The sequence below is a fragment of the Choloepus didactylus genome, chromosome 11 (assembly GCF_015220235.1).
Source record: "Choloepus didactylus isolate mChoDid1 chromosome 11, mChoDid1.pri, whole genome shotgun sequence".
Classification (NCBI taxonomy): Eukaryota; Metazoa; Chordata; class Mammalia; order Pilosa; family Megalonychidae; genus Choloepus; species Choloepus didactylus.
In genome coordinates, this window is record NC_051317.1 from 42,016,410 (window position 1) to 42,040,137 (window position 23,728).

General features: G+C 42.3%; 1 protein-coding gene across 2 annotated transcripts in view; it reads right to left on the reverse strand.

Moving 5' to 3' along the window:
• Positions 1–23,728, reverse strand: part of RETREG1 (reticulophagy regulator 1) — a 174,435-nt gene that overhangs the window by 49,362 nt on the left and 101,345 nt on the right. The window contains exon 1 of one of the 2 annotated variants that reach the window (XM_037798770.1): positions 1,338–1,479. The exons of the other annotated variant lie outside the window; for it this stretch is intronic. Coding sequence (XP_037654698.1) covers positions 1,338–1,372 — 35 coding nt within the window. The 5' untranslated portion in view covers positions 1,373–1,479. Of the gene's footprint in view, positions 1–1,337; positions 1,480–23,728 lie in introns of those variants that run through there. 2 annotated transcript variants of the gene reach the window in all.

Here is a 23,728-nt window from a genome sequence, read left to right on the forward strand (position 1 = left end):
TCCATCTCGATTGCAATGTTACTTCTAGCCTAGCTCTATTCTTTCATTCTGAGTGTCCTTTCTAACTTTCTGCACAGGCAGGGAAAAAACAAATTTATGACGCAAACCTTGTATATTGTATAAAAAAACCAGCAACTGTTAAGAGCTGAAAGTTTACTTCATCAAAAAAAAAAAAAAAAAAAAAAAAAAGGAGTTACAGTAACTCAAAGTTGTGAGAAGGCATTTCCTATTTTCAATCAAATATTTTATTCCTGTGTGTGTGTGTTCTTGCTTGTCCTTTGTAATGGGTAATAAACATTCTTAGAAAAAAACCTTATGTTTGTTTAGTTCACATCACAAACCATTAATTCTAAATATTTAATTATCAGTAATTAATATTAATATTAATTTAATAGTAACAATGTTGCATTTCATTAAAACAACCCTTGCAACATTTCTGACCAAACTTTCTCGTCAAATGACCAGGCCCCTTAAAAGGGATGCTTGTCTTTAACACAAAAATATTTTGGTGGTCTCTTCCTAGAGTTACCAGTTTCCACTTTCTATGGCAATAAAATTGTTAATGACCCCTTTCCTTTTTTTAACAGCTCTCTTTCTACTTCTTAGTATCTGAACTCAATGATCCCAGTTAGAATTCCAGGGAAGACATCTAATTGATTCGTACAAATTTTGTTAACACAGCAGTGGGGTTTGAAATGGACCGACTTTCAATATGGGCACAAGTTATGCTCGCATTAGCAAGATTTAATTGCCTGCTTCCTTTTCCCTCTTCTCTATCCCCCTCTTTCTTAGAACTAGCATCAATTGAAAACAATAATTATTGTATATGTAATAAACTGCATATGGGGCCAAACTGATCACTTTTTCAAAGATAAGTACTGTGGTTTAAAAAAAGGTTTGAAATATCAATACTGGTATACTGGTCTAATATTGAACCTTAAGAAATGATCAGTTAAGTCTTTATTTAATATAAAAACATTTTATAAAATGTTCCAACATCTATCATCTAAAGGCAAAAATCAAAAATCAAAAAATTCAAGTAGACTTAACATATTGGAGGAAACACTCATTTTTTCCTTCTTCTTAATTTTAGGCCAGCACTTCCTCACTCAAGAAAAACACACATTTCCACATGTTTCTAAGAGTACATTAAGATAGGTTTATGTCCCTGTTTTCAATTAGTGCATGCAAAAAACAGGTTGAGATTCCTGGAGTTACATAATTTTATTCCTTTTTAAAAAAATTTAGCAGCCTACTTTATAAATTACTCACAATATTTTTGCAAAGATAACTAGCAAATGAAACCGACCCAAGGAAAAGTAAGTATATATAATTACCTTTTGCCTGGTCCAAAGTCCTCAGCTTCAGGCATTTCTGCCCTTTAAAAATAATAATAATAAAGTGGCTAAGGCTGCAGCACTTGGGTCCCACAGCTTCGAGCCCACACGACAGCCTCTTCTTGACTCAAACGTTGACTATCAGAAGGGAAAAAAAAAAAACCCCAGTAGAGAAGTTCTTTTCCTTTTTGGAAAAAAAAAAGCGCTCCTCCCTTACCCAGGGAGTAGGTGTTTACAAACTTCCCGAGTGGGTGCCTGCCTTGAATGAAGCCGGGAGCCGGGTTATTTTGACTGCCCCCTTCTAAAAATAAATAGGTCACCTCTTACTCCCAGGACCGTGCCCACCTGCCAAACATTCTCTCTCCAGTCGTGTGAGAAGATGTCACCACCCAGCTCTTAACCTTTACTGGGATGACTCCACCTAGGCCTGCCCTTTCTCTTTTTTTTTTTTTTCTGGCATGAGCAGGTCCCCTCTGAAGGGCAGAGGTGCTTGAAACTTCAGCCTGGGCTATCACGTCGCCTTCGAGTCACAGAGAACAAAACGCTGAGCGGCTTGTTGTTTTCCTGAGAACTCTTAGCCACTCAGCAAAAAGATCCCTTGCTCAAGACAAAACAAAACAGTCAATGCACAATTGCGTTTTGAGGGATCTCGTTCTGCAGGAAAAACTTTCTTCAGGTCTTCTAGATTTCCCAACTCAGAATAAGCCTGTCCGTGCATGTGAGCCAATGGTTCATCAGGGAAATGGTTTCTCTCTCCCAGGACTTCCCTCGCCACCAGGGAGCAGCCTGACTTGGGCACTCAGCCGAGCTCTAAGGCTCAGATGGGCTTCGAGCTTGCTTAGGGATCTTAATCACTAGACTCTCTCATTTGCTGCAACTTTTAAGAGTAGGACAAAAATCCCTTCGATTCTTCTTGCTTTGAGAAAGGCTAAGAGAAGTATTACTGAGATTCCTTTGCACTATAAACTGAAAGCTTTGCATCAAAACTCGAAGCCATTTTTTTCCCCTGACTGGGAACACTAGGTAAGGCAGAAAGCAGACTCTGATTATTAAGAAACAATACACTTTTCTTTTAAAAATGGGTGTTGCATTACCATATGTGGCTAATCCTAACATTGTAGCTATATTTAATATCTATTTAACATTTTATGATTGTCAGGGTGATTTTTCTGGAGACTTAAAGAATTGAAAAGTTGAAAACACATATATTAATTGGCTTTCCTTTGGATAGTGTTAGCTATATTGTGACGCATGCATGTCACAATGAGACTCCATTCTTTAAATGATTTACTATTCCAAACAAAACCTTAAGTTTTAGACACTTCAAAGTCCAGGGTTAAGTAAGTATGTATTAATAACTCAAATACCATGAACTTGGGGGAAAACAGTCACAAGCAGAGCTCTGAAGAATTAGAGAGCATGCAGGAGCCACTCAATTAAAACCAAAGCAATGTGCTATATGGTTAGAAATTTCAGGTTTAAAGAACAGAAAGGTTGAAACATTTCAGCACCTTTTATTAAACTTAACAAAAAATGCTAATTCTATTTTCTAAATCTCAGTTCTGAGACTTCTATCCTATTAATTTTATCTTTTTTCTTAAGCTCCTGTTTTACTATTTCTTGAGTCTTGGGATGCGGCTGTTGTTGAATTTAGCTGATCATTGCAGAAACGACTACAACCCTGAAAATTCTCTTTCAATTTTAAAGGTTCAATTAACTGATTAGTGTTGTAACAATTAAGTACCATGAATATTTACTATCATGAAATATTTACTAAAATAACTCCTTTAAAGAACTCCCTCATGTATTTCAAAATTACTTGCTCCAACCATGGATTCCCCGGTAGGTATATCAGTGTCATTTCTAAACTTCAGAGGGACCAGGGGGAAAAAAATGGATGGCAGAGATCACAAACCAAGACTGCAGCTTCACAACTGACACTGTTCTCCCCTGACAGCCCACTTCCTCTCCAACTTCCTCTTCTGGGTGGTGAGGGACTCGGGTGCAAAGGGTCCCCTCATCGTTGCAGACCTAAAACCTACTGGGCATCCAGAAGGTAAGGACTCAGAAGTTGTACCAGAGGAGCCCGTGAGGGTCACTGAAGTTACCACCAAGACTTCCAGATGCTGAAAGGGTCGTGACCCAGCAAAGGCAGGGGACGTGCTGGTGACAGGGCTGGAGTGGACCTCAGGTTGCCTGCCCTCGGCTAGATGCTCTTTTCACTCCTCCACTGTGACAGTGTTTTCTGTAGCCTAGGCTGGGGCACTCAAGTGTTTTTAATCAAGCACTCCTAGCGGTACACACCCCCAAATATATGTGCAATTATACATTTTTAAAATTTAAGGGATAAAATAAATACAATCATTATGTAAACAGTCAAAAAAAAAACAGGAAAAAAAAGAAACACCTCAAGTCCCATCACTAAGGGAGTAATTAAATTATGGTACAATGACATTCTCTAATGCTGCTAAAAAGGATGATTGTTATGAAAGTGTTTCCATAATACAGTTGGTGGAAAAAAAACAGAGAAGAAAAGACAATGCAAGGGGGGATGATTTGGGTGTTCTTTTTTACTTTTATTTTTAATTCTGATTCTGATTCTTTCTGATGTAAGCAAAATGTTCAGAAACAGATTGGGGTGATGAATGCACAACTATATGATGGTGCTGTGAACAGGTGATTGTACAACATGGATGACTGTATGGTATGTGAATATATTTCGATAAAACTTAATTGAAAAAAAGACAATGCACAGCATCCCATTTAGATCAAAAGGTTCATTTATATCTTATTGGAAATATCTAGAAAGATAATACATGAAGAAAAGGAAACTTGAGGGATAAGGGAGGAGGAGAAGGGAGAGAAGGATTTTACAGGCTCTCCACCATGATGTAAATTATGGTTTTCTTTTCTGGCCTGGAGAAATAATGAGTATTTTCCATTTATTCTTTTTGACTGTATTTTCTAATTGTTCAGCAATAGATATATATTTTCTTGTAAATACATTTTCAGCAATAAATATAAATTGCTTCAGTGGCTCACTGTCACTGAAGGCAAGAAGTCCCTGCTCTTTCTCTTGGGAAACAAGGCCTTGGAGACCCCCCTGCCTGAACTCTCCAGCTTCAGCTCTTGTTCTGAAGCCAGACTTCAAGTCCCTGACTGGGAGCTCCCTGCTCCATGGAAGACGCTGCTGGCTGTATGGTGGGGAACAAGAAAGAAAACCAAAGTTAAGTCTCCTACATGGCGGCTCAGGACTCTAGGAATTCCCCTTCTCCATCTTTCCTATCCAAAATAGCCAGAAGCAAATTGGTTTCTCATGAAAACTTAGAGTATGTAATTTTGCACTCTGCACAAGTGGCATAAGCATATGGAACTAGTATCAAAATCAGTATTTTCTTTGGAACAAAGTGGAAGAGAACTTTTTTTCCTTAGATCAAACCTAAAAAACCCAAATCAAAAGAATTAAATGACCATGTACCTGGTGTGAACGATGCCCCAAGATCACAATTACATCACGGCATCCTGCACTGCAGAGAGAGATGCTCTCTCCCTCTTGCTTTCTGGTTGGTGTAATGGATACTGAGATTTGTCCTAGATCACTGGCTTTCAAACAATTTTTCAAAGCAATAAAAACTTTTCCATTCAAACACAGTGTTAGGCCACAGCTCAGTTCGTAAAAGATTCCACATCAACCAACAACCAAAAGAAGTTACTCAGGTTTATAGGGACAAGGCACTAAAACGTGCCCTCAGCCCCCTGAAAAGGCAGTCCCTGAATCAGGTCCTTGGAAACCCAGACTTGCTCAAGATACAGTTGACAACAATGACCTAGATCATCTGGACACCCCGAAAGAGAAAGTGAGAACCTTTTTCTCAGCCTATTTTCATAATTAGGACAGATTCAACCCACTCACCCATTTTATCATTTTTTCCCGTTATAAAGCTTAGCAAATGAAGTGTTTTCCTCAAATTTCTCTTTGTCCAGAAATAGCCAGCACTCTAAAACCAACACCCTGACCCTCTGAAGTTAAACCCACCCCAGCTCTCGTCACCCTCCTTTTTCTTTATTCTGGATAGATCTCTGATGTTTATTATGAAATCTTTGGAGAAGGGGGCAGTTTTCTTTGACTTTAAAGAACACTTTAGGAAGAAAGAGTTTATAATTTGTAGTTTTCTGTTTTTCTTTTTAATTAAATTCAGTTTTACTGAGATATATTCACATACCATACAGTCATCCATGGTGTACAATCAACTCTTCACAGCACCATCACATAGTTATGCATTTATCACCCCAATCCATCTCTGAACATTTTCCTTACACTAGAAAGAATCAGAATATGAATAAAAAATGAAAGTAAAAAAGAACACCTAAATTATCCCCTCATCCCACCCCACTTAGTTTTTGTCCTCATTTTTCCACTCATCCATCCATACACTGGACAAAGGGAGTGCAATCCACAAGGTTTTCACAATCACACTGCCACACCTTGTAAGCTACATTGTTAAACAATCATCTTCCAGAGTCAAGGCTACTTGGGTTGGAGTCTGATAGTTTCAGGTATTTACTTCTAGCTATTCCAATACATTAAAACCTAAAAAGGGTTATCTATATAGTAAGTAAGAATGTCCACCAGAGTGACCTCTTGACTCCATTTGAAATCTCTCACCTACTGAAACTTTATTTCATTTCATTTCTCATTCCCCTTTTGGTCAAGAAACTGTTCTCAATCCCACGATGCTGGGTCCAGATTCATCCCCAGGAGTCATATCCTGCATTGCCAGGGAGATTTACACCCCTGGGAGTCAGGTCCCATGAAAGGGGAAGGGCAGTGAGTTCACCTGCCAAGTTGGGTTAGCCAGAGAGAGGGCCACATCTGAGCAACAGAGAGGCACTCAGGGGGAGACTCTTAGGCACAATTATAAGCAGGTATAGCCTCTCCTTTGAAGTAAGGGGCTTCATAAGGGCAGGTCCCATGATAGAGGGCTCGGCACATCGAACCTCCAGTCCTAATGTTTGTGAGAACATCAGCAGCCATCCAGGTGAGGAAGCCCAACACCTCCACACTTTCTATAATTTGTAGTTTTTTAATCGATGCCAATGAAAATGTTAGTTTATAATAGAATAATTAGCACTTAATGTGTGATTAGCCTTGTTTTAAGCATTGCATACACATAGTTATAACTGATTTAAGTCCTTAGGTAGGTACGATTATTATCCCCATTTGACAAATGGAGAAGTTGAGGCCCAGGGTTACTAAGGAATTTGTCCAAAGTTACAGGTTTGTGTAGTAAAGAATTCGGCCTCCAAAGAGAGTCTCTTGGACGGTTGTAAGTGATGGAATTTGCCGAGTGCTAGGGGTATCTTTTATCACTTACGGGGCCCTAATGACAGGACTCAGGGTGGGGCTGGCCACTCAGGGTGGGGCTGGCCGGTCACACTGGAAAGACCAATTGTGTGATTAGAGCTTTGGGGCTTGACCTCCTGGGAGGGCAGGGGTGGGAGAGGGGCTGGATGTTGAGTTCAGCCACAGGGATTGATTCAATCAATCATGCCAGCAAGATGAAACCCCAATAAAAACTCTGGACATCCAAGCTCGGATGAGCGTCCCTGGTTGGTAAAAGACATGGATGTGCCAGAGGGTGATGCACCGTGACTCCACTGGCAGTGGACACCAGAAACTTCCTGTTGAGGACCTTCCTGGACCTCGCCCAATGCATTTCTTCTTTTGGCTCTTCCTTATTTGCATCCTTTTTGCTATCGTATACTATAGTGCTTTCCTGAGGTCTGTGAGTCGTTCCAGCAAATTATCAAACCTGAGGAGGGTAGCAGGAATCCCCGACTCTGTAGCCAGTTGCTCAGAAGTGAGGGTGGCCCTGGGAACTCCTGAATTCGCAGCTCGTGTCTGAAGTGAGGGCAGTCTCGTAGGGACCATGCTGATATCCTGTGGAATCCAGCTGGAGTCAGAAATCATTTGCAGTTGGTAAACAGCAGAACTGGAATTCAAATGCAGGCAGCTAGGGCTGGTTTCAGAATGTATGCTTTTAACCATTGTAAGAGCTTTGGGTAGAACCAGTGTTCTAAACTGGGTTGGGCATATTTTGATGTGTGAGTAAAATAAGAAAAAATCAGAGCATCTTTTGAATGGGATATAGAATTTATGCATTAATTATTTTATTTTTTTCATTAGAGAAGTTGTAGGTTTACAGAAAAATCATGCATAAGGAACAGAGTTTCCATAAAAGTATTCATTTTAAAAGTGAAAGAGGCTACATGAAAATGGAGGAGACTGTACTGTGTTCAGAATTCATACTCAAAGGGATGCGTGAGTCTAAAGCACCCTTTAACATTCATTTATAACAGAGTGAGAGTGACAGGAGCAGGCACCAACTAGAAACATCTGGCCCACTATGGAATTCGGGTTCTGTCAGTATCTAAACATGTGGAGAAAGCAGAAATAAAACCCCTGGAGGAGTTTTTTAAAAGTTTTTTTTTTGGGGGGGGGGGCGTGGGCACTGGAAGGAGAAGAGATAAAGAGAGAAAAATCAGCTCCATACAGAGGCTTATCATTGTTTTATGGAGAGAAGAGATGAAGAAGTTAATAGGAAGGAAGCCAGCCACAGGGGCCAACAGGATCTCCAAGAGAGATTCACAAGCATTTGTAGAGACCATGTTCAGCATTAACGAAATGGATCTCAGTAAACGCAGGATACATAAAAACACACCACTCAGTGACGACGCAGGAGGTCTGGGGACCTGCCCTGTTCTCTCCCCTTCCTTAAGCTGTCACCAAACCTGCTGCTGCTTCCTCTCCAGGTTTCCTGAGGCTGCTCCTGTACTGAATTCACTGCCACTTCCTCCTCCTCTTTCCACCCACCATCACCCCCTCTTCCCCATGTGACCCCTGAACACAAGATAAATGGGTCACCTGCTGTCTCACACTGTGCTTCATAGATTCAAATGGTCATTATGTCTAAATATCATAATTTAAAAATTAACACCACATACTGAACTTTTTATTGGGACACATTTTCCATCAGAAAGTTAGGACATAAAATATTTCACCACAAAGACTGGCATGACAAAATGAAGCCAGAATAGGACACAACTCTTGGAATGCTACTTTTTTTTTTCTTTTCAACTTTTACTGTGGTAGCATACATTATACACAACATAACATTTCCCATTTAAACCACTTTCAAGTACACAATTCAGTGGTATTAATTCATTCACAATGCTGTGCTACCATCAATGTCCCCTATTACCAAAACTTTTCAATCACCCCAAACAGAAGCTCTTAAATCAATTATGTATTAACTCCCCATTCCCCACCCTCATCCCAGCCCTTGGTAGCCTGCGTTCTCATTTCTGGTTCTATGATGTGCATATTCTAATTATTTCCTATCACACAATATCTGTCCTTTTGTGTCTGGCTTCTTTCACTCACCATGTTGGCTTCAAGGTTCATCCATATCGTTGCATGTATCATTCCTTTTTATGGCTCAATAGTATGTCATCGTATGGGAATGTACCACATTTTGTCTATCCATTCACATGCTGATGGATACTTGGATTTCTTTCCCCTTTTGGCTATTGTGACTAGTGCTGCTATGAATATCGGGGTGCTCTTGAGTCTCTTCCGGGCTCCCTGCTGGCCTCTCTTCCATGCAGCCTCCCTCCACCCCTCACCCTTCCCCGCCCTGCCGTCGTCTGACTCTCCCATATTTCTCTGGCGCTGCCTCACCCCTGCCTCTCACCTTCTTATACACGTGCACATCCTCCACTCTCGGCCTTTTCGCCCTCACCAGCCTGCACCGCTAGCTTCCCCAGCATCACCCTGCTGCATCCAAACCCTTAGCAACCACATCTGTTCCTGAATAATCTCCTTGCTTGCTTTCTCATCTAAAGTTGTCTTCTAAGGCCATATGTGTATTTCAGGGGTAAAAGTCCTTGACAGAATCTTTGGTTCCAAGAAATTTAGAGCAGATAGTCACAGTAGAGAGAGAACTCTGGCAGATCTTGCTGCTTTTAGTGAACATGAGGAAACAGAAAATTTCTAAGGCTGCAAATCAGAAACATGGAGGGGTTTTGTGAACAGTAAAGCCTGGAGTTAATCAACAAGGGTGACACACAACTCAAATGTTGTCTCTGGAGCTTAAAAATACAATGAAATACAGGGACAACTATAACCTTCTGTTTAACCATGGATTATACAATACTTTTGTTATATGTTGACTTTCCTAATGACATTCTGCTTATGTCAGTGTTAAAAATTGTTTTTCATCCTGACTAGCAAGTGATAAGATGTTTCTTGGCTATACATTTACCCAGTATTTTGTGGAGAAACCAAACAGAAACGGAGACTTTTCAGCTCAACAACCCTACAATAGTTAATCATTATTTCCATCCTAGTTTTGTAGGTATGGGCTGGGTGACCAGAACCTTCCCTGTATGCTATCTGTCAATGTCATGGCTATGGCTTTGGCTGACCTGAGGAAGCGCCACTGCTGACACCACCTTGAGAGGAATCAGATGAATCAGATGTCTCTCCAGACACTGAAAGAACTTCTCCAGGCAATGAAGTTTGAAGAAATGTGCTCAAGGCCAATATACTACAGCCTCCAGGCGTTTTTGAAGAGGAGCCATCCCCTTTAGAAGCATTTGCTACAAGAAAGGCTGAGCATGGTGCTGATCTTGCTAAGTGGGAAAGAAGAAAGCCTTAACTTAAGAGACCTCATAACAGCTTGTAGAAGGGCAGGTGCATCCAGTAACCTACTGAGTCATCATCTCCTTATTGCCTCAACTGCTGTGTGGTGGTTAATTTTATGTGTCCGTGGCGTCCAGTTGTTTGGTCAAACACTAGTCTAGATGTTGCTGTGAAGCTATTTTGTAGATGTGAGTAGCATTTACAATCGGTTGACTTTAAATAGAGGAGACTGCCCTCGATGCTGTCTCGTCAGAGAAGAAGAAATTGTGCCTCAAGTCCACACATCAGCTCTTGCCTGAATTTCCAGGCTGCAGGCCTGCACTTCTGATTTCAAACTTGCCTGCCCCCATAATTGTGTGAGCCAATTCCTTAAAATAAACCTCTTAATACAGATATGTATGTATCCTATTGGTTCTGACCCTCTGTATAACCCTGACTGATACATCCTGTCTGATGGTAAACCAGCCCTCTCAGAAAGGTGGTTTCTATCAGGGTATAAGTAAAACTACTCCAATGTCTCCTAACGTAATGAGCTTTAAAAACAGAGTAAAACAAACCCAAAACTTGAATCCTGAAGAGTCTTGGAAAAGAACCCGGGCCCAGCGAGACCCTGACAGTGTCAATCTCTGATTTTGGGCCTCCAAGGTAATTCCTTATGAGGTGTTTCCTGCATCCGGTACCCCTCTCCTATGAGCACAGGCAAACTGGTGGCTTTTGTTTTTTAATAAACTTTTATTTTTTGAATAATTTCAGATTCACAGAAAAGGAGCAAAGATAATACAGAGAGTTGCAGTACAGTCCTTGCCCAGTATCCCCACTGTTAACATCTGCACAATGGTAAAATTTATCAAAACTAAAATCCAACAATGGTCATCACTGTTAACTCCAGATTCCTTTGGATTTCCCTGTTTTTTTCCTACTGTCCTTTTTCTTTTCCAGGATCAAGGAAGTACACTGTACTTAATCTCCTTAGTCTCCTTGGTCTATGACAATTTCTCAGTCTTTCCTTGTTTGTTATGACCCTGACATCATATCAGGGGTATATGATGTCCACGTGATGAACTTGATCATTTGCCAGGTTTCCCCACTGTAAAGTTACTTTTTCTCCCCTTTCCATACTTTATTTTCTGAAAGCAAGTCACTAAGTCCAAATTATATTCAGAGGAGTTAGCATGGGGACAGGGACAAAGCTCTACCTCCCGAAGAGGGGAGTACAGACATTTACTATTTGGAATTCTTCAGTAAGGAAGATGTCCTCTCCCCCATTTACTTATTTATTCAATCATTTAGTTTTATCAGTATAGACTTGAGTATTTACTTTATACTTTGAACTGTAATTCAATGCCACATTATTTTGGTGCTCAAATTGTTCCAGCACCAAACTTGTCTTTGCCTGCCCTGCCATCTCCAATGACTCCCCTTCCAACCCCTTATGCGACCCCTGGCTCAGGGGTCCTATCTATCCTCAAAACACTGCTCCACTCAACATGCCCAGGAAAGAGCACTGTGCCCCACACTCTCCAGCTGGGCTGTGTGAATCACGGGGTACTCAGTTCCCCTCAACCCCCAAAGGAGTTCTCACTTCCTTTGCCCCCGGCATCGGCACACACCAAGAGGCAACCCCGAACTGAACACAGAGTTCAACCAAGGAGGGTGACTAACGCCTGTGTTCCACACATGTGCCCACCTCCGTGAACACACACACTCAATGGGGCCATGCAAGCGTTCCTTCTTGACGTGCCAGAGATCCTGGGTAGCGACGCAGAGGTGAGCCTGTGCACGTGTGGACCGTGTCCAATGTGTTCTCACCAAAGCCACGACAACCTGCAATTTTGTCCTCCCTTTGAAGAAATTTCCACTATTTAGGCCAAGTTCAGATTTCCTTTCTACATGTGCCGTTAGCCCTTACCTTTCATGTTTCTTTCCTATTTTGAGGATTAGAGGAAGTCCAAAGTTTAAAAATAGAAATGAAACTTGGCTTCTTTATGCACACCTAGTTTTAGCATCAAACCATGGCAACGCCATACACACAGCTCATCATAAATCTTCACAGTGGATCCACACTGCCTGACGCTGCTCCCTGTCTGCTTATTTATACCCCACGTGAATTTTTATATCAAACTTGACTTTATATTTTTTAATAAGATGATGAAATCACAAGCTGTACTGAAAACAGTAGAGGGCAATGACCAGTTTAAGACGCCTCCTAAGCCAGAGTCTGTGATCATCACAGCTGTTAAAATTTACAAATCACCTCAGTCCTAAATATAAATGAAGAGAAAGGAACACTCTTGTGTCAGAAGCCATCAGAGAGCCCAGGAAACAACATTTGTTTCCACACCATCTATGGATGGGTGTGTGAGTAAGGATATTATGTTGACATACATTTTGTACAGCCCATAAAAGAGCAGCTGGCTACAGAGCAGAGATATACAAGGAGTCCCTTTAACCACAGTGAGAAACACTTTTCCTAGGTAATTCAGAACAATGCAGAATTGCAAGTCCTAAAGGTGAAAGCAAGGGTCCTCTTGGGGAAGCCAGCCTGAAAAACAGGCTTAAATGGGCAAGATGGTGCCCTCCTCCCAAGTGTGAGTAACATCTTCAGCAGTTTAGGCAAAGTCAGGGGACAAGGACTAACAGAACACTGGGCTCCTAGAGAAAATCCCCACACCTTAGTGCCATCCCTGTGGGCAATAAATGGATCAAGAAAAGGCTATAGAAAAATATTTTCTGTTTCTGAGAATATCAAAATCAGTGGCTCTTGACTATGGACCTGCCATAGAGCAGACAAGAGAATCGCCAGCCTGACTTGTTCATTTGCCCCATCTTTACCGAGGCATATTTTGTGCCAGATCCCAGGTCATATAAGAAGCTGTGAGTCTAGCTCTCAGTTATTGGGAAGTGCTAGGCTGGAAGGAGGCTCAGAGACCCAAGTCTCAAGACTCAATCCCATGGATTACACGAGAAAACACGGACCAGGAAGAGACTTTCCAGAAATAACTATAAAGGCCCTGGGGCTAGAGTGAACTTGGCATATTCCAGAAACAGAGGGCCCCTGGCTGCAATCTAGTAAGGCAGGAGTGAGGCTAGGAAGACAGTGATAAGAGACAAGTCAGGTCCAAGAGGTAATTTTAATTTAACGCACACAGGTCGGTTACTGTGAATCAGACAGTTCTGACGTTTTCATTTATTGACCCATTTAATTGTCAATGTCAACTGTATGATAAAGGAACCACTATTATCGCCCATAGTGGACTCTGCACAGGTCCCCTTCGGGAATGAAGGATTTATTCGTCCAGTTGCAGGAGATGCTGCCAGAGGACAGCCCACAGCTGCCAGCCTCTTTGGGGGGCTGTTTTGCCTCTCCCCATGTCACCCTTCCTCCTAGGGCCAAACTGGTAACTGATGAGCCCAGGGTCCCTCATCCCAACCTGGGACAACTCTGAAAGGCCACGTCAGCTCCAGAGCGCCCCGCGGGCTCGGCTGAGGGCTCGGTTGGGACTTTGTCATGGCTCAACCTCTCCTTCTGTCCAAAACCACTTCCTCCCCCTCTCTTCCAGGCTTCATCCCAACAGCACTTCCTATGGTACTTCCTGCCTGCTACCCTCCCACTTGGAATCTGCTTCCTGGGGAACCCAATCTGAGACAAGGCCCAGTTTCATACGGGGACAAAGCCCCTAAGTAACCACAGCTGGTAAACGGTGGCGCTGGGACTGGAACCCAGAGTGGAGCCCAGGACACCCGCTCCAGACCAGAGCCCTCAACCAAGCAGACTGGGCCCCCCGGTGCGGTTTTGTAGGGTTGTGGGGAACCGGGGCATCACCATATATGTCTGAACATAAGGAAGTTTTTCTTCTTTGTTTTGTTTCACCCAAAACTATCCCTCAAAAAGAAAATGTGGCCACATGTTTGTGATCTTATAATATCTGCCCCATACCAGAGCTTTAGGTTCAATTTCTTTATTTTGAACAGAAAAGTACCAGAGAAGGGAGAATGGCTAAAATGGCTCAATCATTGCTAGTTGGGGAAGCTTCTAGATGTCATAGAGGTTACCTGATAGAACTGGTAATAATAATAGTAATAATGAGAGAAAAATAAGTTTACCACATATTTCCTAATTATTTGTATGGCTTTGAACTCACAATTGAAGAGGCTCAGTGCCATTGTAAATAAGCCTTTCAAAAATTACTTTAAAATGGAATACAGTAAGCAATTTTATGATGGAGATCAGATACCCTGAATATGATCAAATAGTGGTTTACAGTGTGTTACAATTTAAAGTGACTAATTTTTTTCTTTTTAAAAATTATTATTGTAGTAACATACAAACAACATAGAATTTCCCATTGTAGCCACTCTCATGTGTACAATTCAGTGATTTAATTACATTCACAATAGTGTGTTACCATCACCACCATCCATTACCCAAACTTTTTTATTACCCTAAACAGAAATTCAAAAACTCCCCATGCCCCACCTCCCTCCATCAGCCCCTTGGTAACCAGTAATCTAGTTTCTGTCTTCTGAATTTGCTTGTTCTAGGAATTTCATATAAATGAAATCATATAATATTTGTCCTTCTGTGTCTGGGTTATTTTACTCAACATGATGTCTTCAAGATTGATTCACATTGTAGCATGTATCAGAATTTCCTTCCTTTTCATGGCTGAATAATATTCCATTATATGGATATATCATCTTTTATTCATCTATTCATCCACTGATAGACAATGGGGTTGCGTCCATCTTTTGGTTATTGTGAATAACGCCACGATGAACTTTTGGTGCACAAGTATCTGTCCAAGTCCCTGCTTTCATTTATTTTGGGTACACTATCTAGAAGTGGGATTGCTGAGTCGTATGGTAATTCTACGCTTAACTCGCTAAGAAGCCGCAACACTGTTCCCCACGGCTGTACCATTTTACAAACCCACCAGCAATGTACGAGGGTTCCTGTTTCTCCACATTCTTGCCAACACCTAATATCCTCTACTCCAGAGACTCCACGTTTCAGAAGTGCTCTATCACAATCAACTTAGGAGTGAAGATAATTTGTTCCTGAAAATGTTTTAGAGGGTGAAAAAAGTGGTCTCAGTTTCAATAAAACACAGTGGTAGGAAAAGCAGCATTTCTAAATATATTATGTAAATCAGATGTGATTTTATGTATGAGTATGTAACTAAACTGACAATTAGTGATCGTGATGATTTGAAGTTTTATGGACCCCAGAAGATCATTCTTAAAGCTAATCCATTCCTGTGGGTGTAAACCTATCATGGGTGGGACCTTTTGATGAGGGTATTTCAGTTAAGATGTGTTCCAGGTGGGTCTTCATCTTCTTACAGGAGTCCTTTATAAGAGGGTGAAAAACAGGGAGAAACACACAGAAGCTGAGAGAGGAAGCCACAGAAACAGAGAAGAAGCCACTGAAGCCAAAAGCTGAACATAAGGAAACCCAGAGGAGAAGGGAGAGACCAGCAGACACAACCGTGTGCCCTGCCATGTGACAGAGAAGTCCTGGATGGCCAGGAGCCGGTCATCAGGAAGAAGATATCGTCCTGATGGTTCCTCGATGTGGACATTTTCATGGCCTCAGAACTGTAAGCTTGTAAGCTAAAAAATCCCCATTGTAAAAGCCAGCCCATTCTATAGTATCTGCATTTTAGCAGCTTTAGCAAACAGAAACGGTGATTATAATGAATGTGAAAAGAAAATTCTGACTCTTTAAATATACATTCCTGGAAGCTTATATAGTCAAGGTAGCCAAGAGCTTGTGCCTTGTGTCACCCTTGTGTCACCCTCTGAGCAGAAAGGGAAGTCATTATAGTAGGAAAATGGGACTCTGGCTGGAGTTGTGCCTCTTCTGAGACACGAGTTAGGGGTGAGGCTGGCTGAGGCGAGAGGAGAGGGGGCAGGGAGTGGGGGAACCCAGGACATATTCCGGAGACAGAGCCCAGAGGGTTTACAGGCTGAGAGTATGGAATAAGGGAAAAGGTGAAATCAATTATTACTTCCTCCACTGAACTGAACAGCATGCAGGCCTTAAAGACACACTTCTGAAGAACGTCTGAGGGCATGAGATATTCGAAATACTAGAACAGGAGTTGGAAAACTTTTGTGAAAAGGGGGCAAGGTAGTAAATATTTTCTGCTTTGTGGGTCATATAGCCTCTGTCACAACTACTCACCTACTGCTGTGGTGTGAAGGAGCCCTAGACAATCTGTAAATGAACAAACGCAAGCCATAGTTTGCTGACCCCGGTGTTATACACACACATTATAAAAGACTGTGTTCTTAAACAAGTATGTGATTGTTCCGGTTTGCTAATGCTGTCATCATGCAAAATACCAGAAATGGATTGGCTTTTATAAAAGGGTTTTGGGGGGGTTACAAATTTAGTCTGAAGGCCATGAAAATGTCCAAATTAAGGTATCAACACTAGTATACCTTCACAAACTAAGGCCAATGGTGTCCAAAAAACCTCTGTTAGCTCGGAAGGCATGTAGCTGGCATCTGCTGATCCCAGGTTGTGTTCCAGCTCTTCTCTCAGCTCCTCTGCATTCTTCAAAATGTTGCTCTTTGGGTGTGTTGTCCTCTCTTAGCTTCTCCAAAGCATCAGCAAGCGTGCTTTCAATGGCCATCTCCAAAATGTGTCTCTCAGCTCTCTCCAAAATGTCACTCTCAGCTGCTCTGAAGTCCTTCTGTTTGTGAGCTCTGTTATAGGACTCGAGTGATTAAGACCCATCCTGGATGGGCAGGGTCCAGATCTCCATGGAAATAATTCAATCAAACATTTCACCCACAGTTGATTGAGTCACATCTCCATGGAAACACTCAAAGGATTCCAACCCAAGCAACACTAATATGTCTGCCCCCACAAGATTGCACTAAAGAACATAGCATTTTGGGGGACATAATACATCCAAACCGGCACAGTGATATATGTGCATATGTGATGGAAACAGCCCATATGTCCATCAGTGGATGAATGGATGAACAAAATGTGGTCTATCCATACAATGGAATATTATTCAGCCATAAGAAGGAAAGAAGTACTGATACTGCTACAACATGGATGAACCCCCAAACATGCAAAGTGAGAGAAGCCAGACACAAAAGGGCACATAGTGTGTGATCTCACTGCTGTGAAATGTCCAAAATAGATAAATCCATACAGAAAGAGCACAAACTGGTGGATGCCAAAGACGGGGGAGGGGTGGATGGGGAGAAACTGCCTTACCATGAGGGGTTTACTCAGAAGTGATGGAAACGTTTTGGAACTAGACAGAGGTGTTAATTCATAACATTATTAACATCTTAAATGCCACTAAACTGTTCACTCTAAAATGGTTACTTCTATGTCATGTGACTTTCACAATAACATATTCTTTTTTTAAAAAATTGATTTATCTATTTTGTAATTCATTTTACAAAACCATTTGTATGGAAATACATACCCCGATATTAATATGATTATCTCTCTGATTTTTATTTTCTTTTGTGTGTTTTAAATATTTTCAAAAATTTCCCCATATACACATTCCTTTTATAATCATATGCTATCTACAAATGAAATATAAAGTCTGAGACCCTGGGTTTAAAAATCTACAAATGAAAACAAAACCTGAGATTCTGTGGTTTGATGTTTGTCATTGATTATCCTTTTTTATTGAGGCTGCTTAATAAGAAAATACTCATTAAAAAAAAGGTCATCAGTAATTTCTAAATTGGTAGCTGACAAGAAAATAACTTATAGTTGCATTTCCTAGAACTCGAGAGTATCTGGGTGAGGAATGGGGAAAGTTGTTTTTTACTGCATTGGCCGGCTCTCTGGAAAAGATTGCATCTTGAATTAGCAGCTTGACTGTCTGCCGTCCAGATAAATATTGTGTTGCTATGACTCAAACTGCCCTGCCACATGGGTCACCCTGTCATATAATTAGCCCCTACCATATCAGGTGCAAATCAAAGCAACAGCACATGCTGCTAATGTGGCAATTTAACAAATCAGAAAAACTGTTTTCATGTATCAATATTTGAGTGAATATTATCATCAGAAACATATGGAGGTTATTTTCCATCATTCTTCAACAGCAAACTAAACCTTATTTTGAGAAATTAAGTTCCTAGCTATCTCAGCTAGTTGAGCTAGGGTTTTCATGTCCTTAATTGCATTACTGTGAGTTCTGCAGAATAGGGTGGGGTGTGAAACATAGCCTTACGTGGACTTTTGGTACATACATACCCTCCTCACGCGCTCCCGTTTGGAGTCATCCAGTGGGAGGGGCAGGTTAATTTTCAACCTTTCCGTTTCCATCAGCATCGAGTCAAGTCTAACGCAAAGTCTAACCCGGCTCCACCTGTGCCCTGAGCACGGCGCTCTTTACCCTCTGGGTCACCGCATGCTGTTCCCCTGTCCCAGACGACCCGCCCACCCTGCAGTCCACCTCCCTCAGCCCCTTCCTGCTCCTTTTCCTCCCTTTCCTGGGTAGGATGTGGGAAAGCACTCCTTAATAAATGTCCTGCTTGTGAATCTCCACCTCACAGTCCACTTCGGGGAACCCACCCTGGCTACAGTCCTCTCCTCTGTATCCAAATTTAATTTACTTCCCAATGAGATTGTGGCTGCTCACCTGGACTGTAAACCCTTAAAAGGTTTTCTCTGTCATCCAGTCCTCTCGCTGTGTCCTCTCACACAGTGCATGGGCTCAGAGGGGCAACTGTGCCAAGTGACCAGGTGCAGTCTCTGGAGCCCACCTGCCTGAGTACTGATGCTGGCTCCACCAGCTCCTGGCTGTGTGATCTTGGGCAGGTTACTTAACCTCTCTGTGCCTGTCTCCTCATCAGTACAATGGGGATAACAGCAGTGCTTCAGACACTTCTTATGAAGAATGTGTATGTAAATGTATGTAAAGTGGATTAAGATGGAGAATACAAGCATATGCAAAACACTGAGAACAGTCCTTGGCATACTCAAGGTCCTACTTGAGTCTTTGCATAAAAAAATACCCAAGAGAGTTCATCTCAACTTCTCTACCCTGCTCTCTCCTGCCACAATGGTCTTTCCTTTCCCTGCCTTCCATCAGAATTTCAACATGAATGAACGAATGAGTGAGTGAATGAATGAATGAATGAATGAAATTACTTTTGATCTCCTATTCTTTCATTGTTGGACACCGTGATGGTTAGGTTCATGTGTCAACTTGGCCAGGTGATGGTACCCGGCTGTCTGGTCAAGCAAGCACTGGCCTAACCATTGCTACGAGGACATTTGTGGCTGGTTAATAAACCAGAAGGCTGGTTTATTAAATCATCAGTCAATTGATTGCAGCTGTGACTGATGACATCAATGAAGGGCATGTCTTCCACAATGAGAGAATTCAGTCAGCTGGATTTAATCCAATCAGTTGAAGACTTTTAAGTGAGACAGACAGAGGACCTTCACTTCTTTGGCTGACCAGCGAAGCGTTTCCTGAGTTCATCGAAGTTGCCAGTTTGTTTCCTGAGGAGTTCATTGAACACCTTCATCAAAGTGCTAGTTCACTGCCTGAGGAGTTCATCAAACATCTTCACTGGAGTTGCCAGTTTGCTGCCTGCCCTAAGGAATTTGGACTCATGCATACCCACAGTTGTGTCAGGCACTTTTATAAATCTTATATTTATAGATATCCCTTGTTGATTCTGTTTCCCCTAGAGGACCCTAACAAACACAGACCCTCACTCCTGTTAGCCAGTTCACCCCTTGAAGACAGATAATAAAAAGAGCAATTAACATTCACTGAGTGCTTACTGAGTACCAAGTGCTTTGGGTCAACTGATTCAAACAATCCTCACCATCTCCTGAGGAAGGGTCGCTCTAATGCCATTTCACAGGGAAGAAGACTGAGGTTCAGACAGGGAAAGTATAGTGTCCAAGGTTGCAGAGCTTTCTTAGTTGTCTCTCAAATCACCCATTGCTCACAGCAGAGTTCTAGGCTCATCACAGATGCTTATTAATTACGGTTTGGTTACACGACTAAATGATTCATTTAACAACAATCGCAGAGCATTTGTGCCCTAGGAAGGCAAAGATTAGCCATGGCTCCTGTCTTCACCAAGTTTAACCTTGTGGGTTACACAGACAAATCAAGGAGTAATTATGAAGCAATGCAATCTATACTATTATGGCAGGGAAAGTACAGAGTGATCCGGAAACATATGACATGTACACAGAACACAGCTTGGAGGTTTGGGGGTGAGCAGAAAAGGCTTCCCAGAAAAGGAATGCCTAACTGAAGTTCAAGGATGTGTTGGAGTTAGACCATCTCAAAGGGGGAGGGATTCCAAATGGAAGCAAGACAAGGTATGACAGGTGAGAGGACCTTAGAAGGCAGTGGGTAGAGAGGAGCTGCAGGGGATAGCGGAGCCACTCACCAGGATCTGAAAAGGAATTCTTTTAACGAATTAGGCTGTGGGCACAGGCAGTAAGCAAGCTAATTAGAAGGGCTTCTGTGTGCCCTTCCTGTAACTGCCAGGCTTCTTTAGAAGTGGCATCACTTAGAAAGAACATGAGCGAAAATTCAGAGCCGCGTCCACCCTGTTGAGGTGCTTAGGCTGCTAAGACGGAGGAATGGACTCAGGTCCTTCCTTGTCTTGGAAATCTTCCTGAAATGATACACACAGTGGCGCACAGCGAGATCAGACTGCGTTTCCGATATCCAGAGGAGACCCGATGGCATCCAGTTTTATCAGCTCATCTGTCACTCAAGTCTGGGGGTACAAGCGGGCATGCACAATTTTCTAGAACATCAGGGGTTTCGTCTCAATTTATTTACTAGTGTTTAAAAGGCGTTTGTCTTTGCCCTTTTTGGTTTCCTTCTGCTGGGTCTCCATGCAGACAGTAAAGGGAAAGAATAAAGCAATTACCTAGAAACTTTTTTAAAAATTGTTTTACAAAGTGTGCCTGTATTATCTGCATGTTTCTGAAGAAACCGTCAAAAATTACCTGAACATCTAGCTAATTACGCAAATTCTCCACATGACATTTGAGTGAACGCAATTTAGTAGTCTTGGGATAGTGAGCCGGATTTCCTTCCTTGTTTATTAACACCTTTGTTTCACAAACCATAAAAACTCACATAACACAGCCCATGTTAAAGACTATGGTGAAATTAAAACAATAACACAACTTTGAAGACAAAGCATTTAGAAGAATTATTTCATTCCATGAAACAAATCCCAAATCCCAATCTAGAACAAATATGAATTTGATACAGTATGCTATCTGAATTCATTCCATGGGGCACTTTCGAAAGATCTGAAGCAAAACCCTTTAGCAAGATGCTCATCCTGTCTTCTAGACTTCAGTGTTGAAGGGATTGTGTAAAGGACTGAAATGCATACTTCAGCAGTTGACAAGACAGAGGAAGAATTTCTTATGTTAACTCAGATTCTCTCAACTGTGTAACCCAAGAACCTAATCACTACCCCACACCTCGCCCCCTCTCCTGGAAGAAATGTCAAATCTCAAGTGCAGAGAAAGTATGTCCAAAGGCAGACTGACCTAGAGGCCTGCAGGCCCCAGGAACGGAAGTGAACTCTCTCTGAGAACCAGCAGAGGGTCCCATTGAGGGAACCCCAGGGGATTATGGTGATAATTCACACCCCATGGGTTCTAGAATTTGCATTACCTACACTATCAGCCGGGATTCCCGGTGGCAAATAAGACTGACTGACTCTGGCTGGTTTAAGCAGAAAAGGAATTCACTAAAGGATATGGTAAGCTGAAGAGTCTCTACAAGGACCAGAGAACCAGGTCAGAGGCTACCCCATCCAGGAAAGCGACCCAAATCATCCCAAAGAACTGTTCCAGAAACACCAGTGGAAACACCTGGCGCAGCTCACACAATACTGGGCACTCTAGAACCTTCAACCTTTGCTATCTTGGAGAATGGAATGTATCTACTGCCACCCTCACCGGAATGAATTACTAGCTCCAGGTCAGGCATGGGTCTATCAGGTTGGTGGAGCTGGGTTACACGACTACACCCCAGCTTCAGGGAGGCTGGCAAAGCGGGCTTCCAGCTTCTACTTTGGAAACGCAGAGATTCATAAGGCCAAAAATTCCCCTCCATAGGAAAGGTCTAGGCAGCAAGCAGGAATGACACATTCTCCCTACACCCACTGATTTACGATAATGAACATTTTACCAACGAGAAATCCAACACCAGAGTATACTCAGGGTAACTAAGGCTGATGCTGTCTACACATACTCTAAGAACTGAGATACGAGTTACCCACTGATTGGAAGCACCATGAAGAGACCAGCAGGGGTGCTCCCCAAGGTTATCATTCTCAAGTGCAGAGTGCCCCACACTTCTGCAGCCCAGCCGGGCACGTGGCAGTTGCCAGGGAGCAAGGACGTATGGGGCCGGGTGGAGCGGAGAGATTACCAGGCATTTCAGCCAACCTTCTCAAGGCCAAAGCCATCATGTGATAATGTGTGAATGAATCAGAAGGGGTAGCCCGGGTATTTCTGTCCGCATATCAACATTCACACTTCAGTGCTGGCCAACTCCTATTTTCCTTTTCTGAGTTTTTACCAGCCGCTTTTCACATGAAACTAATAACCTCTCTCCTTAATTTGGTAAGAGGAGAAGCCCCTCAGGATTATATTCTGCATAAGAGTTTGCTAAACCAAAAACATATTCCTGCTAAACTTCTGGAAGAAACATCTTCTGATACCATCTTTCTTCTTCTGTAAATGATGGTCGCTTTTACAGGAGCCAAGACATTTGATAAGTATTTTTATCGAGTGCTCGTTAAGAGTCAGGCACTGTGTGAGGCCCTGGGGAGACAGGGCTGGACGAAAGAGACACAGATAAATATATAAATACCTATTTTGTTAAGAGCGGTGAGAAGCTGCTATAAGAAACTGGACTCTGATATACCCCTTTCTCTTTCTCTCTTGTAAAGCATTAATTTACAAACAAAGTTTCAGTCCGCTCACTCCTAGGCTGTTCAGTTGGTATCAATCCTTGCAAGACTGGAATGTTCTAATCGATCACAAAGATGCCAAGTGCGGAAACAAGCCTTCTACAAAACCTGAGCTGCAGATAACTGGATGAACACGGCTTTGAGTCGATGGAAGAGCCATCTTCCCAGTACGTCTGCCTGATCTAAAAATGCACAGCAACGTGTAAAGCAAGATTCTAACGGGCCCTTTTCACTCCTCTCAAACCCAGCTCCCTCTTCCACCCCAAGAAAGGAGAAGGTTGACTTCCACCCACTTCACTTCTCTAGCTTGAAACTGACCATCCAAATGCTAGGATTGACCAGAACTTTTAGGGCAGCTTTCACAAAGGAAGAAACTTGCCTCTTCCCAGAGGTGGACCTGAAATCAGTGAACCCACTCATTCATTCAAGAGCAAAGCTCTCATAAAATGCCCTGAAGACGGACAGTGGTTGGATAAAAATCCAAACTTAGGCTTCATGTCTTCAAATGTGAAGCATCCACTCAGAGTGGCAATGAAAGTGACAGGGTTGTTAGTCACACAAGTGGATCACCTCACAAAGCATGAGGCCAGCCAGGCTCACCCCCCAGGCCAGGACACGCCAGCACTTCAACACATTTTAACGTCTCTCCCAAGGAGCCACAAAGGACACAAGGTCACTGGACAAACGTGTATCTCCTATTTCATTTTTTCAA